The sequence below is a fragment of the Cotesia typhae genome, unplaced genomic scaffold, assembly GCF_013202065.1.
Source record: "Cotesia typhae breed Kobodo isofemale line unplaced genomic scaffold, CoteBio_Ctyphae scaffold_13, whole genome shotgun sequence".
NCBI lineage: Eukaryota > Metazoa > Arthropoda > Insecta > Hymenoptera > Braconidae > Cotesia > Cotesia typhae.
Window position 1 is genome coordinate 12,232,244 of NW_027423774.1, and position 11,278 is coordinate 12,243,521.

General features: G+C 32.2%; 1 protein-coding gene across 1 annotated transcript; it reads right to left on the reverse strand.

The window, feature by feature from the left end:
- Positions 1-4,091: 4,091 nt before the first annotated feature.
- LOC141534726 (uncharacterized) lies at positions 4,092-5,426 on the reverse strand. Its single transcript, XM_074254259.1, has 2 exons — positions 4,684-5,426; positions 4,092-4,330 (listed from the first exon to the last, which is right to left on the reverse strand). The coding sequence occupies exon 1, from the start codon at positions 5,424-5,426 to the stop codon at positions 4,686-4,688; it is 741 nt and encodes a 246-aa protein (XP_074110360.1). The 3' UTR covers positions 4,092-4,330; positions 4,684-4,685.
- Between the last annotated feature and the right edge of the window lie 5,852 nt (positions 5,427-11,278).

Genomic DNA, 11,278 nt, shown 5'->3' on the forward strand with positions numbered 1-11,278 from the left:
AATTTCAAGAACTTCATATTTTTTACTAAATGCAACATGTTTTGTAGAAAAAAAAATTTTTTTTACAAAATTTTTAGTATTGTGCAATATTGTTTAATTTATATTTTTCAACAATTTTTATTCACATAGATATACAGTTACATCAATAAAAACTTGTTTTCAAAAGTTATCGCAATGAATCGTAAGGCAATTTTTTTCTCATGTTTTTCGATTAAATAAAATGCGTAACATTTTTTCGAAGGTTACAGCTTTCTCAATGGAGTCAAATTATAGACCGGAAGTATAAGTCTAATTCCTTTTTTTAAATAATAACATTACTCTTGTAAATATTTGACATCAACAATAATATTTGCTGTTTAATTGTATGAGATCATGCATTTTTGCGTGGTAAATATGTATGATAAAACTATTCTCTAGAAAACTGTAGAAATGAAAATGTAGGAGTTAGGCAGGGTTTAGTGAATATAAAATAATAAGATGAGAGTTAATTAACAAATAGTAAAAGATATATTCTTGCTTTACATTTACACGAGGCGAATAGGTATATAATTTTATGATATATGAATGAATGACCCATGTGCATGAATCACCTAAGCTACCGGTGTCCAAGCGACGCGAACAGTATGTGCCGTAGCCCGATGTATGACAGTGTATGTATATGTATTACACTAACTCCAACAGAAAACAAAATGATTCAGAATTTTATTTTATTTTTTTTTTAATCATAATACATTTTTTTTTTTTAATCATAATACATCAATTATTTAAAACTCTAATAAATTGTTGTGACAAAAGTTAAATGAAATATAAATAATTCTCCATAAACCAAATTTTCAAATGCTGAACATTTTCCAATGCACAGTGATAATCATCGTATGTGATATCACTATGTTCAAGTTCTGGATGTTGGATAAAATGAGTAATTTTTGGTAAGCTTCTGAGTGATGGACATCCTAATGATTCAAGATTAATGACTTGTTTAGTCGAACTACAAATACTCTGAATCCATTTTTTTTTTTCGTGACCTTTGACGTAAATGTATTCGTAATCTCTCACAATGAAATTCAGAACTTCTTCGAGACAATCAAAAGGTATGACTCCTTTATCCTATGGTATACCATGATGCTTACGTATCAGCTATGAGTTCATATGTTTATAGTTATTAGGTAGCTCGCTCCAATTACAAGGTGGCTTGAAAATTTTAACAGACAGTACATTTGAATGATCTAATGTTTTATTTACACTAATTGCTGCAAGCTCTTTCACCACAAAACAATTGTTAGGCATTTTAAAGCCTTGAACATCAACAATAATTTCTCCAGCCATATATCACAAAAAGATAGATGAATTTTAGTCAGTCACAGAAACAATACTGAATATTTTTTTTAAAAACCAGTCTTTTATATTATTCTATTCTTCTGCAAAGTATTATGGAGGAAATTGTTTAAATAAATTACTTGAAGATTTTTTGCATAATTTAGAATTTTATTTGATGATTTCATGATTTTTTAGATGATTACTTCATCCGCTCTTCGAGTTTTTGGAACTTTTCAGTTAATTCTGATAGTTTTTTTTAGTAAATTTTGTTCATCAGCACAATTTGAGCACAATATTCCCATGCGTACACTATTAATAACTTCAGTTTTTTTCTAATGCAAGGACATCATTTATAAATTTTTCAATATATTCAGAAGATTTGTTGTAAAAAACACTTTCAATTAAATCATCAAAATCTTCGCAAAACTTTTCAAGTTTTTCAGCATTTTCATTTATCTCCAAGAGTGTTTTTGCCAAATTCTGTTTATCAGCACAATTTATGCATGATGTATCGGCAAAAAGACTTTTGAAAATCTTAGAGTTTTTCTCCAATGTAATTATCCATTTTACAAATTTACCAATATCTTCAGGAGAAATATCACCAAAAAATCTTTCTATTAGATCATCAAAATCCTCACAGAAAGGGTAATTATTCCGTAAAAATGCAATTTCTTGTTCACACAAATTATCTATCTCCATGGTTTAAAAGCTGTACTTGAAGCTCTCACGATACACTAACCAAATGAAGATTCATAAACTGAATAGTTGTGACGAAGTTAGCCAAAAAATGGTGGAATTCCCCCCTTTTTTTCCTCAAAAATTAAGGCGTAATTGCGATTGCAAAATAGTAATAAAGGGCTAAGGCGGAGTCGGCCAGAAATGGTGGAATTACGTCGGCCCGAAATGGCTGACTTACCCCCAACATTGACAGCCGACAAAAAAGACAGGCAGTATGTTATCAATCGATGGTAAATTGCCGACTGCTGGTAAAACAGATATCTGTCAAATAACAAGCTCCCTTATCACTCGTAAGTAAATAGTGTGGATCAGAACCCACAATCTGTTTTACCGAGTGGGTAAAGTCCTCCTGTTCATTTACTCAAAAACATCATTAGTGCAGTTTTATGCACCTAGGCATGGAATTAGCGGGAAGTTGCACGGATAGCCTTCAGGGTCTACCGTATTCCTAATTTTTTTAATTTTCAAACCGCCATAACTTTTGAATGAATGAACTGATTTTCACGTAGTTAGCGGCATTTGACGCAGTTTTTCAAATTCTATGATATACTTCCGAACACGAATTGATTAGACCAGAAATTTCAGTGTAATCCGAAAAAAAAACTTTTTGTTGATTTTTTTCGTCAACGATAACTCATGAACGAATTAACTGATTTCGACCGGCTTAGTAACGATCGACGTGGTTTTTTGATGTTAAGAGCTGATTAGTTTTTGGAATTGATCAGTCTAGCCGTTTATAAGTTATTAAAGAAAAACCACATTTGAAAAAACTTTTTTTTTTTGTAGTTTTACTGAGATTTCTGAAAATCTACCCGTCCTCATCGGTACAAACCATATTCAAAATCTAAGTTCAGTCAAGCCCTTTCGTTTGGCGCCAACCGCGATCAAATCGGTCAAGCCGTTGACCGACTAAAGTTGTAAGAGGGTCACATACACACACACACACACACACGCGCGCGTAGTGTCACCCTGGTGGGGATAGTCAGAAAAGCTGACCTTCCAACGTCGAGATCTGATAAAAACTCAATTTTCGCAAACCGGGTTGAAACCAATAACTTCCCGATTTTTGAAAATTTTCAATTTTCTTAGCGAGAAATTAAAAAATTAGAAAAGTCATAAATCTAAATAGACATTCGTCGCTATGAATTAATTGTTTTTGTAAAATTTTATTATTACATAACTCTGCAAAATAATTTTTGTTTTCGAAGTGAAACTTCTTTGCGCATGGTAGGGTAAAATTTTCACAGATGAAACGCAATAACAACAATATGAGCGTCACGAAAATGTGAAACATATTTGTCTAAGAAGAGGGAGAGAGTGATTGAGACTGATTAAGTGAAAATGAGAAAAGTGTAACATGTGTAACATGAAGGTAACAGCTATAGCGCGACAGTAGGGAACAAGCGAGTAAGAAAGATCGGGAGAGAGAGTGAAATAGAGCGAACGTTGCATCATGCACAGTTCCGTGAAGCGAGAGGTGAGAGAGAATTAGTAAGAAAGATTCTGAAAGCCTAAGAGAGATCGAGAAAAAATACACGCTACAGGTTGATGTATTCGTTTAGTAGTTAAATATTAGAACTTTATATAACAATACATCAATAATTGATACATAAAAATCTAAACACACCAACTATAAATTCAGGAACGACAATAGATCCAATTTTCACAAGTTATCAAAATATTGTTGAAAAATGAACCTATGTTGCGTACAGTGTGGGGTTTTTCCCCCAATTTAAGGGGATAAAGTGTGGGACGCGATTTTTTTAGGGGTGTTATATTTTTAGTGGTATTTTTAGGGATTTTTATAACTTCGAATATTTATTCTTATTTTATTTCAAATAAATCAAAATAAAGGTGCAATAGTATAGGCCCTAGGATAATCTAATCTAGCGAATCGTATTCATTTTTATACCGCCTCAGCTCCATCTAATGTGATTGCTTGTTATTAAGAGTGAAGAGTTGAATAAAATGCTACGCGCATTGCAGCATATTATCTTACTCAATTATGAACTGCAGTTTTTATATTCTATTTAAGGGGCACACCTAGTGTAACGGCCTAAAAAAAACGTGATTTTTGGGAATTTTTATTAAAAAAAATACTTTATCAATTATTTTAAAATTTTAAGAATATATTTATACATGTTTTAAGAATACATAATGAAATTTTTGTAGAAAAAAATTAAATATTTTTTAAGTTATCGTCGATCTCTAACGGCGCGAAAAAAAAAAGGTCCTTCACTGCTGCAGTGATTCCGGCCTTCTCCGTGGATGAAATCTAAAAAAAAAATATCTCGTTAAACTAGATAATATTGTCTGTACAATGACCTACGATAAAAAAAAATCAAAAATTGACAATATGGCGGCGTTTTAAAAAAATAGTCGAATTTTACCTAAAATTTTGGTCGTTTGTGGTTTCTGCGAAAATTCGATTTTTGATCAGATCAAAAAATCGATAGGTCATTGTACGGAGAACTATATATAGAACATGTAAAAAAATTCGATAGTGATCGGATCATTTGTTTTTGAGTAATCACTGCAGCAAATTCGGAAAATGCTGTTTCGAGAAAAACGCGTTTAAAGATAAAATGATCGTTTCCACTATTATAAGTGGTTTAAAATCATATTTACAGCTAATCTGCTATTCCAGGGCCATATAATACACCTTCCTCTTCTTCGAAAAGGGCTTGTTCAGCTGAAGAAGCTTTTCTTCGAGATGATCGACCTTCTTTTGAAGAAGCCCTTTGGCGATAATCAGCGATTCGTATTCTCGTGTCGTCCTTAAGAGCCGCAAAATCTCTTGCTGCAGGTCCAACTATCACTCCCATTACATTGAATATCTTCAAAATTGACGAATAACCGTCATTAAATATTGCAGTTGCAAAATTATTTGACAATTCAATAGTTTTGAAGCCATTATGAAGATGCTTGGGTGAAAAGTGCCAAAGTAAACCGTTGTAGCTTTCATTGTTGTTTTGAGTATTGTTACCTTTACATCTATCAAGCAATTCATATCGAGATAAGTCTTCATAAATAGGTTTTATAGCTTCTTGTACTTCTGGATCCAGTGGGAGGTAATCGTGTTTAAATGTACTAGTGATTCCTTCAGCTTCCGCGCGGCGATAAGCGCACCAACTTTCAGCGCCTTCTGGACAATTTTTATGATTTGGGTTTTTGTCAGTTGAACAGAAATGATAAAATGTTGCCCAGATTGCTTTATACATTTCATCTACATTATCTTGATTCCTCATAATTGCTAAACCATAATATTTTTGGAGTTTATTTATAAAATTTACAGTTAACTTTTGTGATGTTTTACTTTTTCCTCCTAATTTCTTATTAATGTTCTTTACACTTCGGCAACGTGTTCCCATTCATTTTTTCACATGTAGATAGCATTCCAATTTAGCAACAGGAATATCATAAGGATTCAAATCTATAAGTCCTTTGTGGGTAGCGCTATCACCATCACCAATATAGCGGGTATATTTTACACCATATTTACTAATGGAACGACCAAACATGTCTTTTACACTATCCACTTCCATTTTTGAGGCAGATCCTTTATGATTGGCATCACATTCTTCATCGTGTAATGATAGCCATTCCTCATAATCTTCAGGTTCGCTATCTTTTTTTTTCTTCCAAAAAACACAACTCTGACAATATGTAGATTTTACGCATGAATCAAGAATTTTCTTGCTGTATTTTCCTGCCAGCGTAACTACTCCAAAACGGGAAGTATGGCCACGTTTTTTCCAGGTACCATCGCCGCTAACAGTCAAATTTGTCTCCGAATTTTCTTTCTTTAATGTAAGCTCTTTTTCTTCATTTATAGCTTGCTGCATACTGAGCTTACAAACAGTTTCGGCTGCAATCTGTAAATTCGTAAAACATCCCGCAAAAGTTTGGTCGTAAAATTTGCATGCTAAATCCATTAATCCACAGAAAAAATTTATCCCATTTATTCCGATGCCCAATAGACGCATCACAGCAACAATACGTTTATTTATTTCAAATGCGTTATTAATCATTGGTCCAGAATTAATATACGAATTGCCACATTCACAAATAATAGCAATTTTGAACCCTAGGCCTCTTGAACTTGCTTGATTGAAAGTAACTTTTTTGACAGGTTTTACACACCACTAAATTACTAATTGCACTAAAAACTGATAAAAATTGCAAAATACAATATCCATGAGATGGGTCAATCACAACATTATTGTCATTATTTTGTAATAACTTTTCTGCGGACGTACTGGTATTCGCAGTAAATTGCTCAAATGTAAATCTATTTCCGGTAAACTTGCGTTTTTTCGCAATTGATCGATGCTTAGGAACATTATGAGTTCCTTTTTTATTTGAATATGAAGATTGATCACTCATTTTTAAGAAAATAGCACGTGTAAAATTATGTTGCGCTCGATACAACGATCACAATGAAACTAAATGTGTCTGGCTCCGAAAATAATTTACGTGGCAGTAAACGAAAAATTTCTAGAAATTTCTAGAAATTATTATAATGATATATTTTTGTATACCTGAGAGCCAACAATAGAAACTGGAATCGTGTTATAGGGGCTGGAAGAGACAGTAGACTCTGAACAATACTTCAGGTACGTCTCGCAGCTAATGACACTCTAGCTGCCGAGCGGCTGCTCTTTAAAATGTTATAACTCAAAAACTATTTGATATATCGATTTGAAATTTTAATATGTTATTTTTAAAGATGTAATCTACCGAAATATGAAAAAAAAAAAAAATCGACTTTTTCGAAATTTCACACTAGGTGTGCCCCTTAACACAAACTTCTATTTAACAGAAATCTTGTTCCCTGAATTTTTTCGAAATTTCAATCGATCGGCCCAGAAAAACCGCTGAACCGATCAATCTAAAAATTTAGGGGGTTCTTTAAGGTACATTATACTAAAGAATTTTCCTATGACCCAAGTCTTCCCCCCTATATTGACGAAGATACAGTCGATTAACCAAAAAAAGGAAAAATTACATTTTTTTGCTCTTTTTTTGCGTTAACGTTACAGGTGGAAAAAAATTTTTTTTTAATTCAATCGTGACAGATTTTTGTAGAAAATTTTCTGCAGAAAACGAAACTCTCTGTCCGCTCGCTGGGAAACCAGTAGTTCCAGAGATATCGGCAGTTGAGTGAAAAAGGATCCTTTTGCATTAAAAATTCGATATCTCGAAGACAAATGGTCGTATCTGGGTCCCGCAAAAAGCAAATCAAAGCTGAATAAAAAGGCTATGCGACCTGTGCATTGGTCTAGCTCAAAAATTTTTCCATGCCCGTAAAGCAAAAAAAAAGTGTAAAAAATTTGGAAAATTTTTCTTTGTGCTTTATCCAAGGATTGCATGGCTAACAAAGCTCCGAAAAATTTTTAACTAAAAAATCTAAAAACAAGAGTCTTCAAGCTTCAAAAGCTTTATTTTTTTATTTCCTGTACGATCATTTTTCACTAAAATACAGCCTGTTGAAAATCGTCAAAAAATTTCGAAATTTTTTTTGTTCCTTCAATTTTTGCGAGAAGTGTAGATGGTATAAATGAATATAAATATGATTTAATGAAATATTTTTTAAACTCCCTCACTTCATCATATCTTCCTTTATTAATCATAACTAATCTGCCTTTTTTTTGCTGTAACATAATTTAAATTTAAATTACTTAAATATAGCAAGATAATAATTAATATATTATTCCAATAATTTTCCTTCTAAATATCTTAAAGGTTTATTTGGTAAAGGTTTAGTCACAATTTCAGTAATATTATCTTTTATATTAATCTAAAACATTTTCATCTTTTGTTCAATTACACACTGTTTAATAAAATCACCATGTGTATCAGCAACATGCTTTTTACTAGCACTCTTTTCTTTTTCTAATAAATGTTCTTTTATTTCATTTAAATTTTCACTAAACTTCTTTAATTCATGACTAACTTCTTTTTTTGTACTGTTCCGTACTGGTTTCCCTACGGGCTTGTAAGTAACCAGTAGAACAACTGAAGCTGGAGATTAAGATGACACGATCTCCAGAGTCGTAAGTAGAGGTTCTCGAACTAACTCCGAAATAACTACGTTGGTGAATTTAATCAATACTCCGATTTATTCAACTATTCAAAATATACTTTGAATATTTGTGGTTTGACAACTGCCGTGAAGTACGAAATGATGATTAAGGTATTTTGATTTAATAGTTTTACGACAAGAATTACTTAAGAAGAGTCTTAAGTTCGTAGCTTTAAGGTCAAGGAGAGCCTTGAAGTACCCGTGCACCCTGTTTATATATCCTTGTTAAAGAGCTGCGCTCTAGGAAGAGTAGGGCAGAGTATTAGGCCCCGAATGTCTTATTGTCTTTAGTTGATGCGCGTGGCATTTCCGAGGTTCACTTGGATGGCCAAGCTTTTTCAAGTTTACATACCATTGTCTCTTTTATATTTTCATCAACTGTCAAATCATTCGGTATTTTCATGTAAATTTCTTTATCGAAAATTCCATTAAGAAATGCTATTTTTTACATCTAATTGACAAGCTTGTAGATTTTATTTATTAATTACTATAAATACAGCTCTAATTAATGATAATCTTGATACTGGTACGTATGTTTCTCTCAAATTATATAACATTTTGTTCATCTTTAAATATTTTTTTTATATTTATACTTCTAATTGCCAATCGAGTTTTATATCTTGTACTTTTTATCAGTTTCTAATTTCTTCTTAAATACTCACTTTCAATCAATAATATTTAGAGCTTCTCCAGGTTAACAAATTGTAACAGGGTAAAATTACCCTAAATCGATAAGTCACCGGATATCGATTTATCTATTCGACATAGCACTGGCGCGTCTCGATCTAAGGGCCTAAAGGGAGAATAGGAGGGGGTAGTTTTTGGTTAAAATAGATGAGCCGTGCAGTGGAAAAGGGCGAAGTAGTGTGACCGCCAGACATAGTGACACGAAAATCGAGAAGGACCGATCCCCGGAGTAGTGACGAGACGAAGGAAGCCAACTATAACTAGGACTTCATCCTCAATTAGAGAGTTAGATCATCGTTTTATTCGTCAAGGTATCAATTATTACTCTGTGGGAAAGAAGTGGACCGCGGTTTACCTAATACTCGGTTACTTCTCCTATTTAATTATCAAATGAATCGTTTAATCGACAATTAATTAATTAATCAGAATTTTGATATTCGCTAGTTTGAATCGAGTGATTTTCATGGGGGCTTATACCCGAGAGTCACTCAATCGACCTTGCGGGAAAAATTTAATAAACTAAAATTAATCAATTAAATTAATTAACATCTAGAAAATTCGTTTGATATATTGTTATAATTTTTGTAACAATTAACTCAAGAAAAAGTGATTAATTTTGTACTTGAAAATAATCGACAAGCAATTTTACTTGTGGAATTTTTGGTCGAGCGTCGATATATTTTGTGTCGCAATAAATTCCAAACACCCAAGGTCAATGACAACCAAACTAGCGAATGTTCTAGCTAAGAAATTCAATGTTTCGACTTTTGTCGATTTTTATAATTTAGAAAATTATTAAGATATTATTAAAAATAATATTAAGAATTATTTATTGAAATTATTTTATATTGTGAATTATTTTATCATGTTGAAATTAATTAATTTTGAGATTAAGTCCGTAGATGTAGATAAATTAAATTTATCGAAAATTAATAATCAACAGCGTGGACAGTAAGTCCGGGAGTTGAGTTATTTTATGTTGAAAATTATTACAGAAAAATTTGGTTATAAGAAATTAATTATCATCGTTAATTATATATTGATAATTTCGAACTGGATTATTAAAATTGTTTAGATTAAATTAATAATCAATATAATTCTCGGTTTATTGATTTAAGATACCAAGACCTCTGTTTTAACAGTAATGGTTGTAACATTAAGATCACGACATTAAAGTAATTAGGAATTTTAATTTATTTTAGTATAGAACTAAAATTAGCAATCGGAATTTTGAAAGTAAATGTTAGTTCAAGATTAATCGGAATTTGATTGTTAAGTGAAAATCATTGTATTATAAAAATTCTAATGATTGAATATTATAATGGCTCAATTTTAAGTCCAAAATAGAATTAACCATCATCAATTATTAAATTTATAAAGAAAGTCAGACAGTAGTGTCAGTAGTGTCAGTACTGTACAGTAGTGTCAGTGTGAGATAAGTGTGGTTTATGTGTGAGATAAGTGTGGGTTGTGTGTGAGTTACAGAGTATCTATATCTACGTTTGGTCACTGGGCTGTTACTGCTATAGCTGAAGCGGGTTATGAGAGTGTGCTGCAGAACACCTAGGTCTACGTTTGGTCACTGGGCTGTTACTCCTGTGATCCGAGTCAACGACCCCTGCATACGATTGGTTTCTGTGCGGGTTATAAAAAGTTTAGTTAGTTTGGTCTGTTAATAATTTTACGGGTAGACACCGAAAAGGGCCCGTCACGTGTAGACGCCGAAAGGGGCACGTGTTAGAAATCGACGGGTAGACGCTGAAAGGGGCTCGTCGAGAATAAGGATATTGTTAAGTGTGGATAGTGTGTGTGAGTGAATGAAACGTTGTTAAATTTTTATAAGTCGAGATACTGTTAAGTTTTATTGTTAATAAATGTTGGCCAATTTTGTTAATTAATTGTTTATTATTCAACAGCGCCTTCCTCCACTCTCTCTACCCTAAGATATGAATTCTCAGTTCTGGACCGGTTCCAGGAAGCGTGATAAAAAATCCTGGTGGCGCCCTGATAATTATTGTTGTTTGTTAATTTTGTTAGTTCATTTATAAAATTGATTAGCGGTCAACCTCAACAGGTAAAACTGTTACAAAATATATTTATGCTTTACCAATTTCTTAACTTGATTTTCAATAATTGAGTCAATTTCTTCATTCACTGCTTTTATTCAGAAGTTTCTTTCAGTAGATGTTGATGCTTCAGCAAATTTTGTCAAGTTATTATTAATTGAAGCTAAATGACAGACTTTTAATTCATCGTCTTGTATTTATTTTTAAATAATTTGTGAAACTAATATCTTCTATTTGTTTTTCTTCTTTATTATCATCTTTTTCTAATTTTTTCCTAGCTTGACTTCTTGTGAGAGACTGGTTACTTTCTTTTTGAAGTTTAGCTTTATTTTTGTTTACTTATTTTTGTGAAATCTTTACGAGGTCTTCCTCTCTCTTTCTTTTC

Excerpts from the sequence above, each read along its gene's own strand:
- LOC141534726 (XM_074254259.1), bottom strand. The coding sequence starts at position 5,426 with ATGGGAACACGTTGCCGAAGTGTAAAGAACATTAATAAGAAATTAGGA.